Source organism: Helicoverpa zea, chromosome 7, assembly GCF_022581195.2.
Source record: "Helicoverpa zea isolate HzStark_Cry1AcR chromosome 7, ilHelZeax1.1, whole genome shotgun sequence".
Lineage (NCBI taxonomy): Eukaryota > Metazoa > Arthropoda > Insecta > Lepidoptera > Noctuidae > Helicoverpa > Helicoverpa zea.
Window position 1 is genome coordinate 12,597,334 of NC_061458.1, and position 26,046 is coordinate 12,623,379.

A 26,046-nucleotide genomic window follows, 5' to 3' on the forward strand; every position below is an offset into this window, starting at 1 on the left:
GCAAAAATAAAGATCAGTAATCTTCCTAGTCTTAAAAATGCCAATTTGATAGAATTTTATATCTGACAGGAACTTCGTTGAAAAGATCAATTACCTACAACCTGTATTTTTTAACCTTCCTATTTACGAGTAATCCACCTATAAAAATATACTATCAACAGCTTAACAGCGGCATTATCAAAAACAAAACACGATTACCATTCAAACGCGACCACACAATCATTTAACACTTATAATGCAAGCGCCGCCGCGTGTTCTCACTAGTGCAACGAGGGACCGGACTCGCGTCATACGTGTCCATGCATACAATATCGAGCGACGTCCTGCGACTGCGCCGATAAATCTGATATGCAATGATGAATGAGCCTGTCACGCACTTCCTAATGCAGTGCTCGAATTTGATTTGTTATTGCTGTTAAAGTTAACGATGCTTTCTTTATCTTAATGGTTTTGCGGGTTCCTTGTGTGAGGACAAGAACTTGTAATACGAATTACATTCGTAAGTGAAAGTTCATTAATGACATCGATACATTTGATATATGTAGGTATATGCAGGAGTTCGGTTTTGGCAATATTTTCTAAAGATTGAATAATTTAAATTAAGTGTGCAAAGTCATGATTTTTTGTATGGTATTGGTATTATTGTGTCATGACTGTGCTCTATAAACATGCATGGGTGTAAACAATTTAAAATAAGCTCACCTTATCGGCGTCGAAGAGCAGTTCCATTTAACGCATCCACCGTCCTCGCAATATCCTTTACACTTACTATCACAAGGCACAACACAGATATTCGCACTGCTGTCACTTTTCACGTAGCCATTCTTGCAAGTACATACACCAGGCGCAGTGCAGAATCCATTGACACATTCGAAACACTTTGGCTTACAAACACCTTTGATTTTAACGTAACCGCTGTGACAGGAACAGTTATTCGGAGCGACACAGTCACCATGAGAACAGCTATTACACTTTGGAGCACATGTCGTTTTATTGACAGGCGTATAGCCTTTGAAACAGGAACACTGGTTAGGTCCGATACAATCCGCGTTCACACAATCGCAAATCGGTTCACAAATGGAGAGGTTCTTATGTCGGTAGCCTTCGGAACAGGTGCAAGTATTAGGAGCGGTGCAGGTGGAGTTGACGCAAAGGTTGTCACATATAGGCACACAGTTGAGGTTCTCATCTGCAGTGTAACCTGGGTCACATTTGAAGCAATGTGTGGCGTTGTAGGATGTGTAGTCTTGTTTGCAAATGCAAGTGTTGTTGTCACGGCAGTCGGCATTGTAGCAGGTTGGTTCGCAGACAGGGGTGATGCAGGTGTTCGGTCGCTCGGGGTCGATGTAGTTGGGGGAGTCACACTGGCACTGGTCGGGGGAGACGCAGCGGCCGCCGTGGCAGCCGGTACTGCAGATTGGCGCGCATTTGTCAAGCTCAGCGTCGTGTTGCCAGCCGTTGCAGCATACCGTGTGGTTCGTCCAGGTTAAATATGTCTGGAATAAGCAAAAACAGTATATAAGAAATACACCTACCTAAAAAGACGACTAAATATTAGATTTGTAATGAACATAAGAAAATTGACAAATTACCTCAAATCTATATTTCCTGACGACACACTTTTTCCGTCCACACCACTTATTTATGGCTACATTGTACGGTTTTTTTCGTCGTTGTCGAGTACTAGAAAAAACATAAAAATTACTTTCAACAAACGCCTTTCAAATAACACCCTTAAAAACACATTACAAACGAGATGAATCGGTAGTTTCAATCATCTAAAACACCCTAAAATTGTCAAGTTACAAAAAAAGTCTTATCTGAAATTATTTGATGAATATTTGGAAATTAAATTGATGATCGAAATAACCCTTGTAAGTAGCAGTAGTATAGTTACCTGAGCTTTACAACGCATACTCCTTCACCGTTATCATCCAGAGCTTCTACAAAACAAACAAACTCTACAAACAATATCACTAATAAACAAAATACTATCGTTTTCAAACACATTTCTACAACGCCCGTAAATTCAATAAAAAAAACTATCACCAGAGAACTTTTTGCAAATTCAAAAAAAGAATTTTATCTTAAGAGAACTTTTTGGAACTCAAAAAAAGATTAATCACAAGAAAACTAGGTATTTGGAACTTCGCGAGATAACTTTTCGGAACATAAAAAAATATATTTATCAGTGGAGAACTTTTTTTTGTCGTTTGTCGTTGTAAATCACAGGACCACTGTGTCAGTCAGTCAACTACAATATAATGATGTGTGCTATCTCCTAAACTATTCACAATACTCGCTAAGTAGGCCGGGGCGATAGTGACAGCGATTCGGAATAACTTCAAGTTGAGCTTTCTGTTGTAACTGCTAATGATGGAGTCATTAGATGGTGATATATTTTTTAACGACTTTAAAGAAGCTTTTGGAGAGTCGGTGTAATTAAATAATTATTACAGTAGGTGTGCACGAAGTGATACAAATTGATTAGGTACTGTTACAGCCTTTGTATCGTCTCACTGCTGGGCACAGGCCTCCTCTCACAGGGAGAAGGATTGAGCAAAAATTGATTAGGTAATTCGCCGATAATTCGACTACGATAATTCGAATACAGTGTACAAGAAGGTCTCATAGTGTCTATGAAGTGTCAATATGTTGAACAAATTGTTTGTGCATCTTGCTTTAACATGCTTAATGCAGTTCAGCACTACAGTGTGTGCAGTGATAAACGTTTCTATAAAATACCTAATTAATGCAATAAGCCAAGATTTTAAATTAACACAGAGTTGCATAATTGGTTCTATATCTATTAAGGTTCGGCCCAAATAAGCACTTACAATGATTCAATTATCGAGTTTCTCAGATAATTAGTTAATTATCACTAAAACTCGCTGTAACTTAGACCTGTGCTCACATAATTATGATTATTAAAATTACAACGCTTAATTTGCCTTTTCCAACCTTATCTCGAAGCAATAAGGTAGCAATTGTCTTACAATAAAGACAATGAGTGTGCGTCCTGTGAATTTGCATGCAAGTCATTATCCTTCTTATTCTTATGTATTTATAGATTTGCACTTGAAGAAATTAAGGTAATAGTAGTCAGTAATTATCAATTTTGGTATCTGTATTTTCCTGGTTTACGTATTGATCTTTCTAATGAATGAATATTGATGACTGAGAAAAAAAAATAACTATATACCTAGTTATTTTATAAACGTGAAAGTTTATTTTATTAGTGTATAGGTATGTCAGGCTTTCTTAATTTTGTGCAACAAAGACTAAGTTATTAAGGACTAAGTTATTTTTTTTTAGAAATCAATTTAGTTTTATAGAGATTATCTACACAATTTACAAACAGGGCTGTCCCATGAGTCATATATGAAACACGATGATTGTTTAACTATTGTCTTCATCGTGGATAGTAAATTACCAAGTAAAACTATAGTTATTGCAGGTGCGGTCAAAACAAGCATTATGCGTATACTTCCACACAATTGTGGAGCAATTTTAGTTGGATTTACATTCCGTAGAACAGAAGCTAACAACCTCTATGTCCAATGTAACTCCTACATCACAGTACCTATTATTATATTCTACCTTCACATTCTACCTTCTGCCTTCTGCCCGCAGCCTTGCCCATGTCCCGAGGTAACGACTCCCATTACCTTTTTACATTAAAATCTATTAAGTAGTTGTTTACACTAGAAAGAACACAATGGATTTGATGAAACTTAATAGTACAAAAGATCCTTTTTATCCGGATACGGGAAGTAGTTCCCTCGGAACACGGGTAAACCCGCGAATAACAGCTGGTAGAGCATACAATCAGAGTGGGAATATCATTGGTCTAATTATGAAGCTATCATTACATCCGTTGCCTGTATGTCAATTGGGCCATCTCGTTAAATGGCTATGACTAATCTTTCTACTGTACTACTGCTAATCTAGCTTCAGCTTCAATGTTAATGTTTGAAAATTCATATAGACTAGCCTTTTCCCTGCTATACTGGGTGGGCTTCCAGTATACATAATCAGATGCAGCTGAGTACCAATGCTTTACTTAGAACGACTGATCAACCCACCCAGACAACGCTATACCCCTTGGTAATACTGCTAGCCAGATATTCTGGCTTCTGACAACCCGCAACTGCCACAGATGGACAAAAAAATGCCTATGTACTTATCTTCAATCGTATAGATTAGCGGACATACCTTAATATTTCGATAACAGCATACTGTATCCCTCTATCACAATATGAGGAAGATAGACTTTGATAGAACATAATACACCAGGAAGATATAACATCCCCGGTAGATATAAAATATAGCTTGAATGAATGCTAATGGGCATTTCACAGGAATACAATAAACATTATAAATACTATACTTTATCAGCGCATCCGTCAGATTTCACTATGCGTGTCAATGCTCTCGGGGACGCTTTCTGTGAACCATTCGCATAATATTATATTTCTTTATACATAGATATGTTATCGTATCGTTTGTGCTGTTTCTCGCAGCTTTGAACATGTGCTTATAATTTTATTATGTTGTTCCAAGTAGGTGAAAAGTGTAGTTATCAGAATGCCTAAATCGCAAATTGTCCACCTCACAATTAGTCCTAATCGAAAAATGTGTTAATCTCATAAAGCCAAGTCGCAGAATAACTATATATCTCTTTTAGTCCACATCTCATTACGTCTAAATATCAAAATGCCTAGGTAAATATCAAAATGACTGCATCGCAAAAATTTCATGCAGTTTTGTATGCGTCAATACAGAGTCAATATCAGAGGATTTGAAAACATTAAATATTGTTTGAAAAAGTAAAGTGAGAGATATTCGCAAAAAAACCCTACAGAGACTTTGAAAAGAGATTAGCAGAAACATCTATCTTGCCTCAAGAGAAAGACATGCGTGATAACATAGGACGCATACAAGATTATGGTTATCTTGTCATGTCAGGCGGATGAATCCACTCACGTGACTACCGATACCATTGTTCTGGAACCACTTCGGTGATTCTCAAGCCATAACGTACAATCTACTGCCTCTGTATTATTGTGACAGGTAAAAAGGATTATGCTTGTAATGTTATGCCTATGGACTATCACCAAATAGTCTTGATGGTACACAGATTAGAACTTGATGCTGGTAAGGTTTTCGTCGCTGTGTTTGGTTTGTAGTGTGATTGTCATTGAGTAACTATGTAGTAAAGGTACTCATTTGTAAAGATCATGAATATAATATATCACCTATTTAATTGTTTTTTCTACAATGAACCTTTCCAATCAATCCAAAATCAAGGCTTGCTTAGATATCTTCGTAGATAAATTATTATTGAAGAACAAACTGTATAAAGTATTTCGCTAAAATGTATTTATTCCATCCGATGTAAATTAATATCGTGATCCTATTTATAGACCCCAATAGTTCAGGAAAACTTGCGGATATAACACTTACGTATGTAAATTCCCAATAAATGCTAATGAATGGTAGTATGTCATTGTTGATATTATACATGATGTACCTAATTATGTCCTTTTGTCATATATACCTGTACATTTTTTTATATTTAGCCAATATGTAGTCCAACTGCTGGGCAAAGGCCTCCCCCATAGCCTTCCATCTTTTCCTATTGGTCGCTATTTGTGGCCAGTCCTTGTGGAAGCTGTCTAGATCTTCTCTCCCGCGTTTCCTTGGTAATTTCCTGTACAATACTATGGCAAAATCCGTATTTGCTTGTTTTGTCTTGCGAGTATACCTACCTTTGTCACTAACCATATGACTTTTTTATAGTAGGTTATATACTACATGGTTTGGGCTTTAATTGAATATTCAAGTCTTCTCTAGAGTCTTATCTAAAAAAATTATTATGCGATAACCAAAAACATGTGTTTAATTTTACTCGACTGCTCAGAAGGGCTCGGGCTGTTTGTTACTTCTAAAATAAGTTTATACAAAAGGTGCTTCTGTGTTTTATAAAATACATGTTACAATGCTTTGTATAGACTTCCTAAAACTTTATTTTTGAGATTAGGCGTCTACAATCAATTGACTTCTAAGTATTAACCAATAAAATAGTTACCACGTATTATTTATTAATACCACCCATAGATTAACCACAGAATTATTATTTATTCCTTATGACGTAAATCAAAACCAAAGTGGAAACTATGTATGTCATTACATTACATACCAACCAATGTGCGGGACGCAACGTCAAGGAAACTCTTCTATTTTCAATTAATCATACATTAAATGTATCATATAAATTAAAATATAGTTATATAAATCGACAAATATTGTGATTTTGATTCGTCACTAGTGGTTTTAGTGATAATGTGAACGAATGTTAAAATAGTTGCGTGAAAGTAAAAATAATGAAGCTATTTGTGATGTGTGTAATTTTCATGGTAAGTAGGAAAAGTGATTTTTATTTTGTGTTGTAATTCTAGTTCTATTATATCACCCTTTCACGCCAGTGTTACTGAATACAGAGCTTGAAAAGGGACATAGACCACTTTTTATCCGACTTCAAGAGGTTCTACAGGACGTGCGAAGAATGTTAATTTGTTATGACAATTCTATATATTGAAGACTATAAAGAAATATAAGGTTTGAAGGGAAAAAAAAGTTCTGTAGATTTTCTTGTTGATTTTTCTCGAATGGACCCATCTGTTTGGATACTTACATGGAATTTGTGGACAATATGCTAAAAAGTGTTGAAGCTTATTATCTTTCCTAACATTTTTTGTCTAAAATTGGGATAAGGGCAGGAGGATGATGATGATTTTTGTCATGGATTTCTACAAAGTGACGCGATTCCATATTTTATCTTATTTTTGTATTAACTCCTAGAAACAAAGTAAATTCAAGTAACGACATATTGCCTTTTTTATTCGCCTCAAAGCTAATCCAATGACTCAGTTACGTGCTTAAGTCATCAATCTAATAATAAATTAAGAATTCATATTATTTTAATTGGTTGCAAAAAAGTGTTTACGTTATAAGTTGTTGACCGTCCAGAAGCCCTGTGGGTGATATTATTTTAATAACAGTGTGATCTAGTTACCGGTTATGAATAAGTGTTGTCCTAAACTATGTATGTACATTAGATTTTTTGTTTTGGAATTGCAGAACATCTACGTTTTAGAGAAATGCGACGCCAAATGCGATCAGTATTATTTGATAGTCAAAGAAAGTTCCTGTCCACGTGAAAATTTACGACCACAAAAGATGTAAGTCCTACCAATCATTTTTATATTTTTACCTATTAAAGTCATCTCAATATAAATCTTTACTTAAGTATCTGATAACATTCTCTTATTTTTTCAGAAGCGACATAGATTGGGATGAAATAACCGTTCCATGCAATTCAACAGACCCTGAAGTTATTCCTTTCAACAAAGAATGTGTTCTAGAAGTAGAATACCATGACACATCGCTTGGATGCACAAAACACGTGAAGAAAACAAACTATCAAACTCACACCACAATACCTGACGAAAGAATAACAATAGCAGATAGATATAAAAATATAAAACTATCAACTACTACAAGCATGACTCCAAGGGCCGATGAAATTGAAATAGCTTATAAAAATGAAACTACAAATGAAGAGATAGACACATCGGTATATGACGTAAACATAATTTACATAAATGATATGGAAAACGATATGAACACTTCCCACTCCATTGCGGAAACAAATAATACACATGGTGAAGTAAACTGTGATCATGCTGAAACTATCTGCGGTGGTGACGGCAAAAAGGATAATTATAAAGTTAATGGTTCAAATGAAACACCAGGAACAGTAAAAATAATGATACTTCGGAATGAAAAGAGCCCTGTCCAACCCATATTTACGGGTTACTTTTTTAATAATTCTGATACACACCTAGCTACACCGTTGAAAGACTTTAAATCCGTAAACATTATATGTAATATTTTGAAACATTACAATTGTAATGCTAACATAGACAGAAAGCCCGTTAAAGAAGTTAACATCTATCTCAAAACTAGTTACGTTCAAAATAACACGGTAACTAAATATTTTAACTGCACAAATAACTTTACGTCCGAAATGAATAATTCACTTGATTTAAAATGCAATAACACAGACTTTGCTGAACATAATAAATTAACTTTACTTACTCATCCTAATGTTACAACTACAGAGAAACCTGTGAATGTTACGGAACAAAAAATACTAGATAGAATACCAAATAGTACTTTGGATAGTCCAATCAATGTAGCGAAGTACGATTTAAATCTTATTTATTTAAATGAAAATGATGATAATGTGTCTAACTCTACCCAACAAACTATTTCCTGTGCTTATGCTAATATTTGTAGTGACACAGACAACCCCGAAATAGAAACAGCAAAATCGCTTCAAATGTCAATCAATCGAGATGACACCAGTCTAATCCAACCAATATTCACGGGTTATTTTGATAATCATACAAAAATACAAACAGATTCGCTGATCAAATACTTCAAATATGTTACTTTAGAATGTGCAATTTTAATACGTTCCTCTTGCAAGCAAAATATTGGTGACGGAACCATAAAAGACATAAATATATATTTAAAATCAAACTATGTCCAAAACAATACAATAACGAGGTATCCTAATTGCACGAAGAACTTAAAGTCTACTTCAAATAATACACTTAATTTTCAATGCGATGACATCTCTTTTGCTGAACACAATCCCCATATATTACTTACCCCACAGTTATTGAACAAAACAAATGAAGTGAAATCTGACAATAAAACTGATGTGAAAATCATCAGAAGGGTTTGTGTCGCAGAGGAAAATGTGAATAACGAAATATATTTTGATAACTGTTCAAATGATTTAAATTTCGATACTGCTATAAATGAAACCACATACAAAAACCACCAAAACAATACCAATAACACAGTAGCAGATAATTTTGGAAACTCTACAACGAAACCTTTTAGTGCAATGACTAACGAATATTTGATTCAATTTCTAATACCAGCAAATGACAATTGTACGAAAAACTTGGGTCAGAGTATTCTTAAAGGAAAAATCATTACCTCTGGCAATAGTGGCACAAAAACTTATGAATTACATCTATCGAATTGCACAAAAAGTAACACGAACAATACCCAAACGCAAAAGGAATTAATAATATTTTTACAAGAACCTGCATCAAATTCTAGTAATTCAGAATCATTTAACGAATCCCTAAAAGAAGAAAAACAAAATATTATATTACAATGTGATCTTCTAAAGCGAAACAGCAGCACAAATAATGCTACTGACAGAAATATTCTAAGATGCCTATCCGTAGATTTGGACAATCATGTTAATACAACAGACAACAAAATTACAAAAGAAGAAAAGAAAGTCCACGTAAACTCTGTAAGAAATTGTACATCTAAAACTGATTGCAAGACAAATAAAACTCATGTTAAAAACAATGCAAATGATAACAGAAATTGTACTGCATCTGAAGCTGATTGTAAAACAAATAACACTCGTTATAAAGACAATGCAAGGAAAGAAGTCATTGACAATAAAGAAGTCAAAAAGGAAGTTAGGAATTATGCTGAAGTTAAACCTGATTACAGTAAAGGAACCTTTAATAGAAGGACAGATATTGTCAATGGGGCAATGAAGGGCAGGAATTCTGAAGAATACAATGAAGTGGAGAAGATATTACTTATAGGACTTTCATCTCTTGCTGGAGTTAGCATGGTGGTGGTCTTGGCGTTAAAATTCCGTCGCAAGTCAGAACCCAGCGATGAAAGTGGTGAGTAGTCTAATCTTAGTACATGTTAAAATATTTTTATCTGTAGTAATATTTGAAGGATGTGGCCAATAGATATAAGTTGCAACAAAGTATTGAGTAAGTATAAAAAAACATGGCATTTAACTGTGACGAAAAGCTTATTTCATAATAAACATGAACAAATTAATAAGAACCATTAATAAGATTTTAATTTTACGATAAATTATGAATCTTGAAGAACCTTATACCTAATTGTAAATACAGCTACCGAATAAATTATTATTAATTATTTCACTTCAGAAAAATGAGAAAGAACTATTTACACTCAGTGTACATATATTATTTGTATGGTACCTATCAGTTATCACACTTCTGATATCTTGTAATTTTTTCAGTATCCCCTCCTGCCTCCGCAGCACGACCAAATGTAGCAGAAATGGATGAAACTGCATTTTGAGATCATATTATAATAGATTATTATTAATCAGAAGCACTTTACGCAGATTCGAATTTACCTAGACGATGTTTTTCACGAAGGACGAATTTTTTTTACCATCTTCCAAAAATGGCGTTTATCTCTGCTCGGAGATGGTTGGCAGTGTAAAGTAAAAACGGTTATATTAATAATGTTTATGTAACTTAAGTGTTTGGCTTTAATTAATAATTTGTACAATGTTGTAAATATATAGAAATTTTGTTTTATTGCAGAAATAAAATTCATTACCTACTTTTGAAATGCATGACATTTCTAAATATAATTTTCCTATTAGCATAACCACGGCGATACATATAGCAGTTGCATAATAAAATGTGAAAAAATATATAGCACAGCGGCTGACGCAAGCCACAACTCAATCAAAAGAACGTTTTTAATTACTATACTAATCCACTAGCAACCCTTACTTAACTTGCCAAGTGAAAAAACCAACCCAAGGAAAGTACGCGATATAATATTTTTGTTGCAAAAAACATGCCTGCTTTGCAGCTTTCAAAATTAACCCCGAAAGTTGTGAAGATATAGAAAATTGGACTTGATCCAACTATGATTATTATACATAGTTTGTATTTATAAGTAACATAATAACCGAGTATTTTGCAAGCACCTGGCTTCGCCCGATCCATCGATGTCCCCCGCGCATGCCCTGTACAAACCACCCATTATATATAGAACTCTCATGTCAAACATAATTACGTTTTTCACACGTTATGAAGGAGGTCGGAAGGGCGGGGAGGGAGCTCAACTTATACTGGCTACTGAATCAACTTCAGACAGCTTCGACTTCGGCTGAACTCGGCAAAGATCGTGCGTTTCCGTCGCGAGTAGAACCTCCGTAGTTTTTCAGACGGTGAGGGCCCTACTTGGGAATTTTTGTTTTAGTAATGAAGTGTTAAAGGTTATGTAACGAAATCTTACTGAGAGAACACTCATATTCTTATGGTATTTCTTTCTCTACTACATTCGCATACATTCTAAAGATACATTTTAAGTAAATAATCAAGTAGATCCGGTAACAATGCTTTTGTTTACTACAACACTTATAATTCTAATATTTAATTACATAATTCCAATTTCAGCATAAAGCAAAGCAAGGCTCGGTCTGGATATGAAAAATGAACGACCTATCTACATAAGTTAAAAGTTAAATATGTTCAAGAAAGGACTGAGTACTCTTGACCTTGACAAAGTCCCCAGTCATCACCAGCCCCTAAAAATGTATGTCACTCAATATATTATAAAGCAATCGTCCTAGTACCTCCCTGCTGTAAGGGGTGCAACGCCCGCGCCGGCGCGCCCCGTCGATACGGCGCCGCCACACCGCCGCCCTAGCCCGAGCGGCCGAATGCACGCGCTCCGCACAACGCCGATAACTCAACATTCACACAAATAAAATCCAAAGAAAACCACCAAAATACAACAAATAAAATCAATCCATCACAAAAACCCGCGCAATTTTCCCATGAAAAAGTGAACCGCCATCTTAGAAATAGCTTTTGAAATTCGAATTTATATTCCTTTTCTTCGTGTGCCAGTGACACAATGACTGCAAGAGTGCTGTGATGTTTGAAATTGGAATTATTTTTTGGAATCAGTGTTAATTTTTATATACTTTTTTGATGGTTGACGTAATAATTTGAAGTTATCTAGGCCGCATAAATAAATTGGTGATGTGACAAGCTTCTTGCGTAACAATCCGTAGGTAAGTCACTTCTTCTGTATTTGTATTTTACTCATAAACCTCATCGATTAGGCTTATCGAAACAGGGTCATTATACTTGGCAAGAAATTCTACATCGGACTCATTTCCTTAACATCGCATGGTCTGTGAAAATTAGCATACTATCAGCACATTTATTATCATTTCGATACTAAAACTAAAGTCCGAATTCCCTCCACATTTTCCTATCCCTATTCTTATAAGTAAAACTAAATACTTAACATCCCTAAAGTAGGTTCTACTTACAACGCTTTTCGCAACCCCATTCGTATTACCATAATCGTAATTTAAGGAGCCTGCCTGAAACCCCTGGACTGGTAAATTGAGGCCGAAAATGTTCATAAAGCAGTAAATTTTGCTGGTGTCAAGACTCCATGGTACAAACTTTTCTAGGTATGTACACAATAGCTACGCAACGCCTTCTTTATGGTAATCGAAAACGAAGAAGGATTTTGTTTAATTTGAAAATGGAATAAGAATTTCTATAGATAGCGACCACATTGGGAGGGAAGATATAAGAAGCGATTTTTTTCAAGCAGTATGCTATACATATATTTCAGGTTAAATCACGATAACTGAAGTTAGCTGAAAAGCAAGAAGGACAATCTGTGTCGGCTTTGCTCGAAAAAGCAGAATTTCTGTTACTAAACTCTTTCCTTGAATTACTGATTTTGTCAATGCTGGGTTTGTTTTTGAAGATACCGGCGAAACAGCACAATAACACCTATGTATAGTATATGTATACTATATAAATATAGTCTATGTTTCGAATTTTTGAGTATGGTACTCCAACTTATTTGTGGGATAGCTGCCAGTCATGCAGCCAGTGTTTAACCGGAAAACACGTTACTCCTTGGCAAGAATATGATCAAAAACTAGTTAAACTAGCTGACACCAGCGGTCATACCCCCATTATTTTGGAACTAGACCGATTTGTGAACGCAAGTCTCCAGAACTACAGTTATCAGCTCTTTAGCCTTAAAATATTAGCACAGACATCAAAAAACTGTAGTCCTGTAGTATGTTCCACTTATAAAATTTATTTCTGATGCACCGTTCCTCCAAGATAACAACGCCCACAGTCTAAAAACATTCCGTACTTCAAAGCAGCGTGAATACCAGTAGACTCACATAACTGCATACTTGTGTAAGTATTAGTGCTCACACGAAGTAGTTGAGTTGTTCGCGCGTATCAACACACGCTTGACATAACTTTGTAGCAACTGTGCACTTTCATGAAGCTTGGAGAACTTTAAATATAAACATATAGTGTGAGAAAGATATGACGCTAACCGTCTTACCACAAAAACTTTTAGACGTCAGTTTATGCCTTGTCTAAAAAAATGTCAAATTATGACGTTGACATACGGTTCATTTTGCAGCCAAAATTTTATTAGACAAGTGTAAAACAGGGGTTAAAGTTTTTGTAGTAAGGCCATAAATGTTTTGAATATCAGTTGCGTGGGTCGATCGATCATAAGGGTAATGTGGATGGCTCACCATCGATGTCCTGATGAGTTTCTCTGTGTGAGCACTAAGTGGATCCCATGGGTCATCCTCGAAATCCATAGAAACTCTTTGACTATCGGGTAGTCAGAAACCCAAAAGATGATGACATTCTGATAGCTGATAGTATTCCTACTAAACAATTCTGAGTCACAGTCTCAGTGACATCATTAAACAAGTTAATATAACAGTTGGGATTGTTCTATACGTATTAATTCACCATTAACTTTCCCTTTTATGGCTTTTACACAAAATGGAGCTATATATATATAGCTCCATTATATATAGCAATAACTATATACAAGCTATTAGCTATATATAGAGCTATATATAGCAATAACTCCATAAACGCATACCTGCCTAACTTTCAGGAAAAAAAACAAGTGCACGTGCACTTTACCAAATATGACGCCGATCATCGTATGTATATCATTTGGGTCGTTCGTCACCGCGGTGCCAATCGCTTGTGGGGCGAAACGACGAACGACCCTATCATTTATCCTCATTTCCATTTTGAAAATACCAGTCTTTTCTCACTACTAATGAAACCAGTAAAATACAGTTAAAATTTCAGGTGTTATAAATCTTACGCCGTCATTCAGACGTTGTGTGGGCACATCAATCTCCTACCGTCAAAGTCTACCTAGACTTTTTGTTTGCGCCCAGAACTTATTGATCCATCCCTTTGTTGCAACTGAAGGGCAGCCATAACAAATTCAATTGTTACTGCGGATCCCTTTTCCCTGTTGTAACCTAATTATGGTAGAAATGAAGGGATTTTGTGGCTGTCAACAGTATTTGGACAAGGCATTTTATGGTAATGTTAAGTTGTCAAAGGCTGAGTTTGATTGTTTCTTGCGCTTTTGTACAAAAATGGCGGAACCGATTTAGGTGGTGTAACCAAAATATAACCTTAAAATATCCTTGCGATTTGAGTTGACAATAGTATAGCGGTGAATATCGATATAGCCTAGTAAATAGAACAGGTGGTATTACAAATGTACAAACGTGTTTTATACGTAGGTGAATCTGTAGGTGAATCTATAGGTAGGGTAAATCTATATTGAAAGGAAATATAGAAGTAACTGTAATAGGTATGAGTAGTATCTACTAGCTAATGTTATGCTATATTAACCCTTTTGGGAATTCAGGGATTATATGGCATATGCCTACCTTGTGTAAACTGTGACTGAATAACTACGCGTACCTTTGCGGATTTCCGAGAATTCATTTTGTAACTAGTTCCACCCACGGTATTACTCGCATGTCAGGGGAACTATTCCCATTATCTGAATAAAAACCTATTTAATTTCCTAGGCTCCAGATCAAGACAACATGTGTACCAAACAGTTATTTTGGAGTAAAAGCACGACAGACAGACTTACCTACAAAGTTACTGTCGCTTTTATACAAGAAGTACTTAATACCTATCAATGTGCTCTATTTGACTTATTTACATATCTCGGAATCCTGATTGAGAAATTATGAATTCTGCGAAAGTAATATATCGCATACATAAAAGGCAATCTATACCCGATATTTACCATAATTTAATTAAAACATTGCATTAACATAATTTCAATTAATTGGAGCCTCCCCGAGCGGTGTATCTTATTCATCTCTATACGCCCGGCGCACCCTGGGCAACCTGCGAGGACAGCGAGCCGGTAACGCAGGTTGGCTGATCCTTTCACCACGATGGCAACAACGACATCCAACCGGTCCTTTTCAGGACCACAAAGGCCCTTTTCAGGGCCAAAAACCAGGCAATTGTCAGAGCCCGCTCTGACTGTAATCTCTATAAACATAGAAGGGTTTTCTGCCGATAAGGCTGTAATACTGGCAGAGCTTTGCCAGAAAACACGCTGCGACATCTTGTGTGTACAGGAAACCCACCGAGGCCCGGATCAAACTCGGCCTCACATACAAGGAATGACCCTTGCTGCAGAGACACCACACCCCAAATATGGGAGCGCTATTTTCACGAAGCCTAACACATTAGTGTCTTCTGTGTCAGTTTCAAACAACCATAACATCGAACTACTATCGATAAGTTTCGGTAGTTGTTCTGTAACTGCAATCTATAAGCCCCCAGGGCAACCCTTCATTTTCTGCGAACCTCCCAATTTTACAAACCACTCAGTCAAAATTGTGGTAGGTGATTTCAACAGTCACAGCGAAACATGGGGATATCGTGATACTGACTTAGATGGAGTGGCTGTCGAAGAATGGGCAGACGCTAACGACCTACATTTGTTACACAGTGCCAAGCTGCCAGCGTCGTTGAACAGCAGTCGCTGGAAACGAGGCTATAACCCAGATCTGATTTTTGCGAGTACACCTATAATATCTCAGTGTGTAAAATATGTCTGTCATCCTATCCCAAGAACTCAGCATAGACCAATAATGTGTCAAGTTCAGGCAGCTGTCAAACCATTGGAAGTGCCTTTCAAACGGCGTTTCAACTATGCTAAAGCCAATTGGGTAGACTTCTCCAGCTTTGTCGACGAAGCATTACGTGATGTCCATCCATCTCCTCAGGCATACGATCAGTTTGTTGCAATAGTCCATAAAGCCTCCAAAAGGTTCATACCGAGAGGCTGCCGCACCGCCTATGTACCTGGACTATCGACACACTCTGGAGAGCTGCTCTCTCAGTACAACTCCCTTTACGGTACCGCCCCCTTTTCTGAGGAGACTATTCGTGTGGGCGAAGAACTCATGTCCACAGTATCAGAGAGCAGACGCGAGAAGTGGGTGGACACCGTAACCAGCCTGGACTTAACACAAAATAGCAAAAAAGCTTGGAGCACTATCAGGAAGCTTACCAGCGAACCACCTCCACCTGTCAAAATTAGCCCGATTACTGCCAATCAGATAGCCCACCAACTTATGATGAACGGAAAACCTGACAACCGCCCTAGTCGAACTCCGAAACTGTCCTGCCAACCCAACAATTCAGATGAAATAAGCAGGGAGTTTGATCTGGGTGAAATTGTTGGGTCGATAATGAACCTCAAAAATGGCAAAGCTTCCGGCGTTGATAATATCTCGACCGAACAAATCAAGCATCTAGGTCCTGTAGCAGTATCCTGGCTTCTTAACCTTTTTAACCACTGTTTAGAGCATTCCAGGATTCCGAGGGTTTGGAGAAGAGCCAAAGTGATAGCTTTGCTAAAACCTGGCAAGTCGCCTGATGACCCTAAAAATTTCCGACCTATCTCCCTACTGTGTCATACTTACAAACTCTTTGAACGAATGCTCCTCAACCGTCTAACGAAGATCATAGATCCTAAACTCATCCCAGAGCAGGCCGGCTTCAGACCTGGTAAGTCATGCTGCAACCAGGTTTTACGGCTTACTCAGCATATCGAAGATGGATATGAAGCCGGTGCAGTGACGGGCGTGGTTTTTGTGGATCTCTCGGCGGCGTATGATACAGTCAATATAAGGAGACTACTGTGGAAAGTTAGTGAACTAACACACGATCGGAAATTTGTGGGAATTCTGGGAGAACTTCTCCACAACCGGAGATTCCAAGTCCACTTACAATCTGGACAAAGTAGGTGGCGGAAGCACAGAAACGGTCTGCCCCAAGGCAGTGTCCTAGCCCCCACCCTATTCAACATCTACACAAACGATCAGCCGCAACCACCTAATACAACCAGTTTTATCTATGCCGACGACCTGGCACTGGCAGCGCAGGCAAAATCGTTTGAAGTGGTCGAGACCTACCTCTCTGCTGCCCTTGAAGACCTGGACATCTATTACAGGGAAAACGCCCTGAAACCGAATCCTGCCAAGACACAGTCCTGCGCCTATCACCTGCGCAACCGTATGGCTAACCGCAAATTAGACGTCGTTTGGAGAGGCGTACGCATCACACACACTGACTGCCCAAAGTACCTGGGTGTTACCTTAGATAGGTCATTGACGTATAAGACCAACTGCGAGAACGTCAAGAAGAAAGTGTTCAGCCGTAATAACCTCCTGCGACGTCTAACCACCTCCAAATGGGGTGCTGCCCCGAATGTCCTGCGTACCACTGGATTAGCATTATGTTTTTCTGCCGGTGAATATGCTTGCCCGGTTTGGGGTCGCTCCACGCACACAAAGGGGGTGGATGTAGCTCTTAATGAGACGTGTAGAATAATTACAGGTTGTCTCAAACCAACACCGGTTCAAATGTTATATCCACACGCCGGAATTGCACCCCCAGCGGTACGCAGGAACGTGGCTGCCTCCCTGGAAAAAATGCGCCAAGAAACGGACCACCGTCATCCGCTACATGGCGCTAGACCACCGTGCAGCCGACTAAAAAGCAGGAACAGTTTCCTCGCCAGTGTAGCCCCAGTTAAAGATGCTCATAAGACCCGCATCGAACAATGGGAAGAACTTGCTCTGCCTGACTTCCTTCCACCCGTAGAACGGCTTCCACCAGGTTACGACCAACCGTGGCCTGTATGGAAGTCTCTTAACAGGCTACGTGCACAGGTAGGCAGGTGCAGGGAAAACCTATGTAAGTGGGGCTACACTGACGACAACAGCTGCGGGTGTGGTGCCATTCCACAAACCATGCGGCACCTTCTATGCTGTCCACTATGCCCCGACAGCTGCATAGTGGAGGACCTTTACAACGCTACTGACAATGCCGTATGCGTAGCGAAATATTGGGCCTCCAAAATTTAAGTTGCCATCGACTCGCCAAGAAGAAGAATTAATTGGTGATCCGGAGTTCGTTATCAATAACTTAATTAATTACCGCTGCTTGTTCATTTAATGAAGGCTTTTTGTTTTAATGCAAAAGTAATTAAAACCATCAGAATACTTAGTTTATACCTACTTATCTACTCAATTCTCGTCAGGGATGCGCTCAATACCAACTCATAGTGGTTTGAAACCCTGCCATGCACTCCTCTGCCCTTATAGCCTTATTTTTTGTGGTATGCGCAGCAGTCTTCCATGCCTATGGTAGGTAGACGGCAACAATATGGACACGATGTGACTGTAAAAAACTTGTTGGCAAATGTCTCATGGCCATCTGTAGCAGGAATTTTTTTTTTTTTTTTTTTTTTTAAGAAGGCTTACAGACTAATAACATAATATGTAACAAAAATATATTTTCCAGTTGCTAATAACAAGCCTCCACAGATATATAATACTCCACACTCCACAGATATTTTGTGATGTATTCAGGATAATGATAAAACTTTTAATGGTACAAATGAAGATTTATCACACAATATTTATTACAAATTAAGTTGTGGCTAAATAAGGATGTTTCGCACATAGCAGATCGTTAAATTGATTTTAAATAGAGATTGTCCTGGTTTGATAGATGAGACCTAACAGTACGGTCAGGTAAACATGACGTAAAAAAATTATGCGATCACCAAAAAAAAAATGAAATATAACTGGTATGGTTACGTCTTCTTCTACATAAAATTGGTAATTTATCATTTTCAGATGCGTTAAAATAGGAATATTCTAAAATACAAAGAGCAATATTGCTTCAAGATAAATAAGTATACCATCCCAGGTCCAATAAGAGCCGACAAGGTAAATATATTGAAGGTTGCATCCTCACTTTCAGGCAGCCTTGCAGCCACATCGCATTTCCTTCAGCAAACTTCCACCCTGACACAAATAAGTACTGATAAAAATAACTTGTATACTATACTAGCCGTTTTCCCGCGGTTTCACCCGCATCCTGTGGGAACTACTGCCCGTACCGGGATAAATATAGCCTATGTTACTCGGGAAGGGTGTAGCATTCCAACTGTGAAATAATTTTTCAAATCGATCCAGTAGTTTTTGAGTTTATCCACTACGAACAAACAAAACAAAATTACATATTTTCCCTCTTTATAATATTAGTGTAGATAAATATACATTTCCACTATCCAACAAAACTTTAAACAATTATATTGTTACCGCAAACAGGCCAACAAAAGGCTGAAGTACTTTCATACCTTTTCATTCAAAACTTGTTTAAAGCGAGCGCCCTATTATACTGAAACATTTTTCGCATTTCGCCCATCAAATGTGTATGGTAGAAGTGGGCATTTCATAAAATGCCCGACATTTGACTGCAGATATACTGCGCCACTCGCACTGCAGAACTGCAATTTATTCTAAAATAAATACTAAAAAGTCGTTTTATTTTTATTTTTGTGCGCGAAGTCAATGAGTTGTGAATATTGGTAGTTTGTTACGTAGCTTTGGCATTGCTCTTGATTCTGGTTTATGGATAGCTAAATATGCTTGTTTTTTAACAATTTATTTCTCCAATTCAATACTAGATTTATCAATAACGATGCTACGTTTTTTTGCTTCGGCTTTTATTACTCAATCACGCAACAATAGATAGATAGTTGTACCTTTTATTGTTTCGGTAGTTGTATGGAATTCTGAAACTAAATTAGAATAAAATATGGATGAAAAAAAAAACTTTATTAACTCCATTTACTAGGTATATTATATATTCGTCCCATAACCTGCATGAACACAATACATACTCGTATATTATATGTATGTACAGCGAGTAGACAACACTCCGTGACTGAACATAATGAGAGTCAGAGCCCTGTGTGTTCAGTATCAAATATATTGTTTGTGATATCAATATGTATATCGTATCAAGAGGAACAGTGATCCGGCAACTGTCAAGTATCAGGTTCTTGTATTACAAATCGTTTCAAAGTTAGGTTTTTTTTTAACACATAAGCCGAAAACAAAACTTCTTTAAAAAAAGGTTTTGCGATAATTGTCTCATAAAGGCTCGTTTCTCATCCTACGACTAACTTTGATGATCGTGGCAAGCTAGCACTAACACTTTCCACTTTTGGGAACGCCTTAACCTACAACTTATCTAGTGCTTCATGGCGAGCCAGCCACCTATATTTACACCCTAGTGACAGTATATACATCTTCGAACCACAACCTCAAAAGACAAAGGTGAGGAACACATCACTCTGCAACCATCTATAACCAAAACTATTAAACATTCCTAAGGTCCTCCAACAGCCGTATTCACCGTCACAGTCACATTAATCAAAGTCAAGTGTTATTACTAGCTTGCTTGAACATACGACCGGTTTCCACCACAATATGACAGGTCTCGCTATACTGGTTGTCTTGGCACGTGTAAAGCAACCATCGTAACTTGGTCCATAGTGATTTAGCGGTTTTCATACTTAAGGTTAGGGGTTGAAAATTGCTGGAAAGTTTTATAAAGAGCTGTTGCTATGCTAGTGGGTTTTTAATTGTGTGAAAGATTTTTTTTATGTTAGTGCTTGCCTACTGTTGTGTAGGGTTTTAAGTTGAAGATAGATTTTATGAGCAAAAATATCACAGTCATTATAATAAATATTTATGTGTGCAGCTTTATTGACTTAAGCATCAGATAAAATGTACATTTATTTTAAGTATATGTTGTGATTAAAAGCAACTTTTTTCCCAATGTCATATTCTGCTCATTAAACCTACATCTATCCTTAACAGCTGAAACTTAGAAAATATTAGACACTAGCTGTTTCCCGCTTTCCAAATCGGTAATTAATTTCGGAGCCGTTAAGGTTAGACACAAATCAACAAACAGTATATAAAACGTTATATGAACTGCAGATATTGAGAATATTTTAAAACTACAGTGTTCTGTTTTCCGATATTATATGAAGTGCATTGTCTGTCGTGCTCATCTAAAATGCATTGGTTTTGACGCCAGCACGGAGTAAAGATATAGCCTGCTGCACTTCAGGTTCTGAGTATCTACTTTTCTTGCAATAAATCAAAGTCTGACCGTTAGATACATATGTTCATGGGTGATATCTAGGATCGGCCATTTTGACTGTGTTTATGTAAATCTATAAAAGAAAGTTGTGTTAGCGGGCAGAAGCTAGTTTGCTATAGAATTAGATAATAATGATAAAATCATTTATTAAAGTTCTTCAAACCTAACAGACAGTGCGTTGCGTTGCTGGAGAGTTTGTTACGCAATTTCTTCGCAGCAAAAACATATAGAAACTGGTGCAGGGGTGGTTATTATGGAGTCTTTTTCAAGGTTTGACGTTCAAAAAGCGCTGATTTTACAAATCCTTTAAAAAGGAAATATCACTGCCTAAAATTGCATGACATTTAATAGTAACTGGCTATATGTGGGTGCATTTACCTATACACTGATGACATCTACAACTTCTAAATAACATTACGAATGTAAAAGTACGTTTGTTACCTACGCTTTCACGGTTACATGAAGAACATGGGCTATATATATAGGTCCTTGGAGACGAGCATAATCTACTTATTATTCGTGCATAAAAAATAAAAGTGAAGCATCAAGAAAAGGTTGTACCTACGCCCACACAGTTAACACCAAGAAGTTGGCCAGTCGGCAATTCATGATGGTAAAATACTGCGAATGAGTGAGGCATCAAATGGAAAACTTTAGAAGCCAAAGTCATATGACCAGAACTGTATAGACACACGATTTAATATTTAACATTCCTCCATTTCAAACCACGGGTGACAACTAGTACATACACTTATTTATGCTTTCGAAGATCATTTTTAGGGTTCCGTATCCAAAGGGTAAAACGGGACCCTATTGTTTTCGCTCCGTCTGTCACCAGGCTGTATCTCATACCGTGATAGATAAAGAGCTGAAATTTTCATAGATGATGTATTTTTGTTGCCGCTTTAACAACAAATAGGTACTGAAAACTAGAATTAAATAAATATTTTGGGGGGCTTCCATACAACAAACATGATTTTTTATACGTTTTATAAATAATGGTACGGAACCCTCCGTGCGCGAGTCCGACTCGCACTTGACCGGTTTTTATTTAATTTTCACCACCAACACAGGCCTATCTACATAAAAATGAAGCCAGTATTACAAGCTATTTAGATCAGATAAAAAGGCATAAACCGAACGATTTGAAGGCAATTGTCGTAAAGCAAGGCGAGGTGAACTGTTCGTACATCGCCATGGACATTAATAATTGCGGGCGATAAAATGCGCTAGTGAGCAATTTTAGTTAGCTTACTTATATATTTTTGTATACAATGTATTTTTGTTGGATATATTAATAGTTACAATGTAGGCTGATAGTTCATATAGTTATTTTGTGCCTTTTCGCATAGTTGAAATTTTTATTTTTCCCATGATGAGGATGAAAATGTTGTGTTAAAATTACCTAAATAACGTTTACTTTTCATAAATTATTTATCTTATGTTAGACCTTAGATTTCCAAAGGCATAAACCGTGCGATTTGAAGGCGATTGTCGTAAAGTATGGCGGGGTGAACTGTTCGTACATCGGTATGGACATTAATCATTGCGGGCGATAAAATGCCCATGCGTTCCGTTACTCACGCTAGCGCTGTGAGCGATTTTAGTTAGCTCACTTATATTTTATTGTGTACTTACATTTTTGCTGGGTAAATTAATTGTTATAATGTAGGCTGATATTTTATACACTTAGTTTGTGACATTTTGTATATGGTGAATTAATCGTCTTTCGCTGATGAGAAGCCATAAATCTTATATTAAAATTACCAAATTTTTGTCTTAAATTATAGCTTTAAATCCACGGGTGGTCAGTTTGTACAAGAAGCCTTCCAATACTACGAGCTTTCAGTACTTCATCAGAATGTTCTCATTATTTAATTTGATTAAACAAACAAAATAGTTTTGCAACTCAATTGGTTGAGAGTAAACATTTGTTCAACACCTCTATACAAATCAACCGGGTATTTATTTATTATTGGCACCAATAAAACAACCACAATTATATACAATTTGTAAAACATAAATACGACAAAACCAACCCCTTTGCTACGGCCTACGAATACTTGTAGCGTATATAACTACGTCAGTGCCACGCGGCGGCTACGCGTCTGCAAGCGTAGCATCCAATTTATTTTAGTATGATTGGAAGCTGAAATACATTCTCTTCGGTCACAATTTGAGACAAAAAACAACCACACCGTTCAAGGGAATCTAAACCTATTCCTAGACGAAATTAGGTTTATTTTGGAGCGTAGTCTGTCTAATCCAATCCAAAGCTATAAAAAGTGAAGGAAAGCGTCGCGCTAATTGGAGAGAATCTTAAATAAACGTTTTCTTTGCACCTGCATCGCTTGAGAATATAAAATGTTGTTCGGTTTGTACCTACTGTGGAGTTGTGGAGGTCGGTTTTATGCTGCAGAAAGAAGTCTAAAGCTTGAGGTTGTTATACAAACTTATTTTATATGGAAACTTTGGGTGTTTCGGCTCATCAATCAACGTAGATAAAATTTGGATCGGGTTCGGTGTGAATTTTCTGGTCGATAGTCCACCTCTTGGGTTATTATGAAAACTACTGGAGTGGATACTGCGTAAGAGAATCTCAGACTCTTACTGACTAAAATCCATTAAAGTACGTTGTTCTAGAGCCATTCATGGCCGCGGTAACGCATTCAAACCATTGCGCAACCTCAAAACGCTTAGACGCCTTAATAGTAGCACTAATACTTCGTTTAGACTAACATAATGCTATACTAGTAGCCAAAAGGCTTGTTCTAGTTCCGCCATTGAAAATCTTAATAGTTCATTGGAATATCCATAACTAGGGATAGGAGTCATAGTCATTAATACCCAAGAGTCAATATTCAATTTCTTCTGATTCTTTATATGTAGATACACCTCTGCTTAACCCTGTGAAAAAAAAGTCCTGAAGTTATTTCTGTACAAATGTTTACACACGATAGCAGCCCGGGCGGTATCGCGTGTCGCGATCGAATGAGATTACTAATTGTTATACACCACACTTTAATTAACTACATGCCTCGTTATTATTGTACGTATAATTCTCTTTTATTAATGCTTTCATTAAATATTCAATGGTTTTTACTAACAAGTCCGGTGCTATGAAGGTTTTTGTAGTGAATTTGGCGATCCCCAGTAAGAAATTTTATTAATGTTGATAATTCTATGTACACCCATGTTTATACAAATAAAGTATCTCGTATCTTGTTATTATACTGTACTGCTGGGTCCTCATCCAGGTTGTAGATGTCATGGCCATGGCATAGAAACAATCCATACAATAATCTTTGTAAGACTTGTAATCTTTCCATACAAATAATACTAAAATGTCCGCTAAATTGCATCCTCGTTGCGCGCACGTAAGCTAGTTATGGACTACCGTACCTACACATTTTTCCGCCAGGGTTCCAAAATTACTCGCAGTTATTGTGTTTTGGAATTGCTGAGTTCCGTTTGAGGTTGAGTTTTAGTGGAACCTCGCCTTCAATATGTCTATTGTACCTACCTACCTACTACTAGTCAATAACATTGCAATCACAACACATATGAACACTCGACACGTGCGATGTCGAACAGAAGGGAACCGACACACGTTACCGACTGCGCCGTCTCATTTCCGGACAAGAAACTACACAGTTTCTTCCACTATAACGTGAAGTAGAATGTTATAGTATTTTCTTCTAGTATATTATATAAAGAAAGAAAAGGAAGTTTGAGATTTTTATATAAAATTCCAGCTCAGGTTAGGCAAGTTCAAGTACCAATGCCACTTTTCTACTTCACAATATTACTTTCTTAGCTTTGACACCAATGGCTGTTAAAGGGTGAAGGAAATAAAAACATCTCGAGGAAACCTGGACTATAAAATCAGGTATGAATTCACCAATATCACCTTGAACAAGCGCATAAGTCTAATTGTACCTTTTAATTTTTGCTCCTTCCGTAAAGGCAGTGGTCAAAAGTGCACATACTCATGAGAAAGTTTATGATGACTCAATATACCTTCGTGCCATACACAAACATACAAAGGGGACTATCGGAACTAAAAATCTTGCCAGTATAACCGTGCGCTATGTACACTCGTTATAGAGGTAGAATATAATCAATAGTGTACGGAAAAAGATGACCCAAAAAAGCTAAAAATAACTTTATTACGAAGGCATGTTTCTGTTAAAAATTACTGACATCGAAACTTATTGATTACCTACTGAAGGAAGATGGTGTTATGTATGTATGACGTATAAATATTGCCTCTGGGAGGTATGGTAGCGTCTCGACAGCTCGAGCGCTCGAGCGTCTGAAGGGATAAAATATATTTACTGAAAATCACATAGGTACTTACTCGAAACTCCATATTTGCGATTCACAACGACATTTTAAATACAAATGTTTTAAATGAATCTTTTTGCTGCATACTTCTACAATAGGTTTTGTAAGGTTTTCATTTGTCTACATAAACTTGAAATTAATAAAGCCATGTAAATAAACGACTTACTATGTCTGTAGTAGGTATAGTATAGAACCTACAGGGGTCAGGTCAGGAACCCCACTTTAATACGTTTACGACTTAATCAATTAGTCGCCGAAACATATGTCAATGTACATGTAACTAAACCGTTGGGATACCACGATACTACACATCCAAAAAAGTCGATTCAATTAAAGTTAATTACAATCATGGGGTTGCAATAACGAAAAATCATTAAATACAGGAAAAATATAGATGTTTTAACTCACG

The 26,046-nt window shown here is 37.1% G+C and overlaps 3 protein-coding genes across 4 annotated transcripts in view; 2 read left to right on the forward strand and 1 right to left on the reverse strand.

Annotated features, from left to right (window-relative positions):
* Positions 1 to 698: 698 nt before the first annotated feature.
* On the reverse strand, positions 699 to 2,010 carry LOC124631758 (von Willebrand factor D and EGF domain-containing protein-like). The gene is made up of 3 exons (XM_047166339.1): positions 1,898 to 2,010; positions 1,593 to 1,683; positions 699 to 1,496 (listed from the first exon to the last, which is right to left on the reverse strand). Exons 1-3 carry the CDS (start codon positions 2,008 to 2,010, stop codon positions 699 to 701), a joined length of 1,002 nt encoding a protein of 333 aa, XP_047022295.1.
* A 4,267-nt stretch (positions 2,011 to 6,277) lies between these two features.
* LOC124632154 (putative uncharacterized protein DDB_G0282133) lies at positions 6,278 to 10,637 on the forward strand. Its single transcript, XM_047166841.1, has 4 exons — positions 6,278 to 6,419; positions 7,144 to 7,244; positions 7,342 to 9,797; positions 10,172 to 10,637. The coding sequence occupies exons 1-4, from the start codon at positions 6,387 to 6,389 to the stop codon at positions 10,231 to 10,233; spliced, it is 2,652 nt and encodes an 883-aa protein (XP_047022797.1). The 5' UTR covers positions 6,278 to 6,386; the 3' UTR covers positions 10,234 to 10,637.
* Positions 10,638 to 11,624: 987 nt separating this feature from the next.
* LOC124631665 overlaps positions 11,625 to 26,046 on the forward strand; it is a 65,676-nt gene continuing 51,254 nt past the window's right edge. The window contains exon 1 of one of the 2 annotated variants that reach the window (XM_047166166.1): positions 11,625 to 11,974. The gene's annotated coding sequence lies outside the window, so the exon portion shown is untranslated. The remainder of the gene's footprint in view (positions 11,975 to 26,046) is intronic. The other variant, XM_047166165.1, reaches the window with a different exon arrangement.

Bases quoted from the DNA above. Each gene is read 5' to 3' on its own strand.
- LOC124631758 (XM_047166339.1), bottom strand. From the start codon at position 2,010: ATGTGTTTGAAAACGATAGTATTTTGTTTATTAGTGATATTGTTTGTA. The intron at 1,684-1,897 runs GTAACTATACTA...TGTTTTTTCTAG, and splicing joins GTATGCGTTGTAAAGCTCAG to TACTCGACAACGACGAAAAA. The intron at 1,497-1,592 runs GTAATTTGTCAA...TGCTTATTCCAG, and splicing joins TCAGGAAATATAGATTTGAG to ACATATTTAACCTGGACGAA.
- LOC124632154 (XM_047166841.1), top strand. From the start codon at position 6,387: ATGAAGCTATTTGTGATGTGTGTAATTTTCATG. The intron at 6,420-7,143 runs GTAAGTAGGAAA...TTGGAATTGCAG, and splicing joins TGATGTGTGTAATTTTCATG to AACATCTACGTTTTAGAGAA. The intron at 9,798-10,171 runs GTGAGTAGTCTA...TAATTTTTTCAG, and splicing joins AGAACCCAGCGATGAAAGTG to TATCCCCTCCTGCCTCCGCA.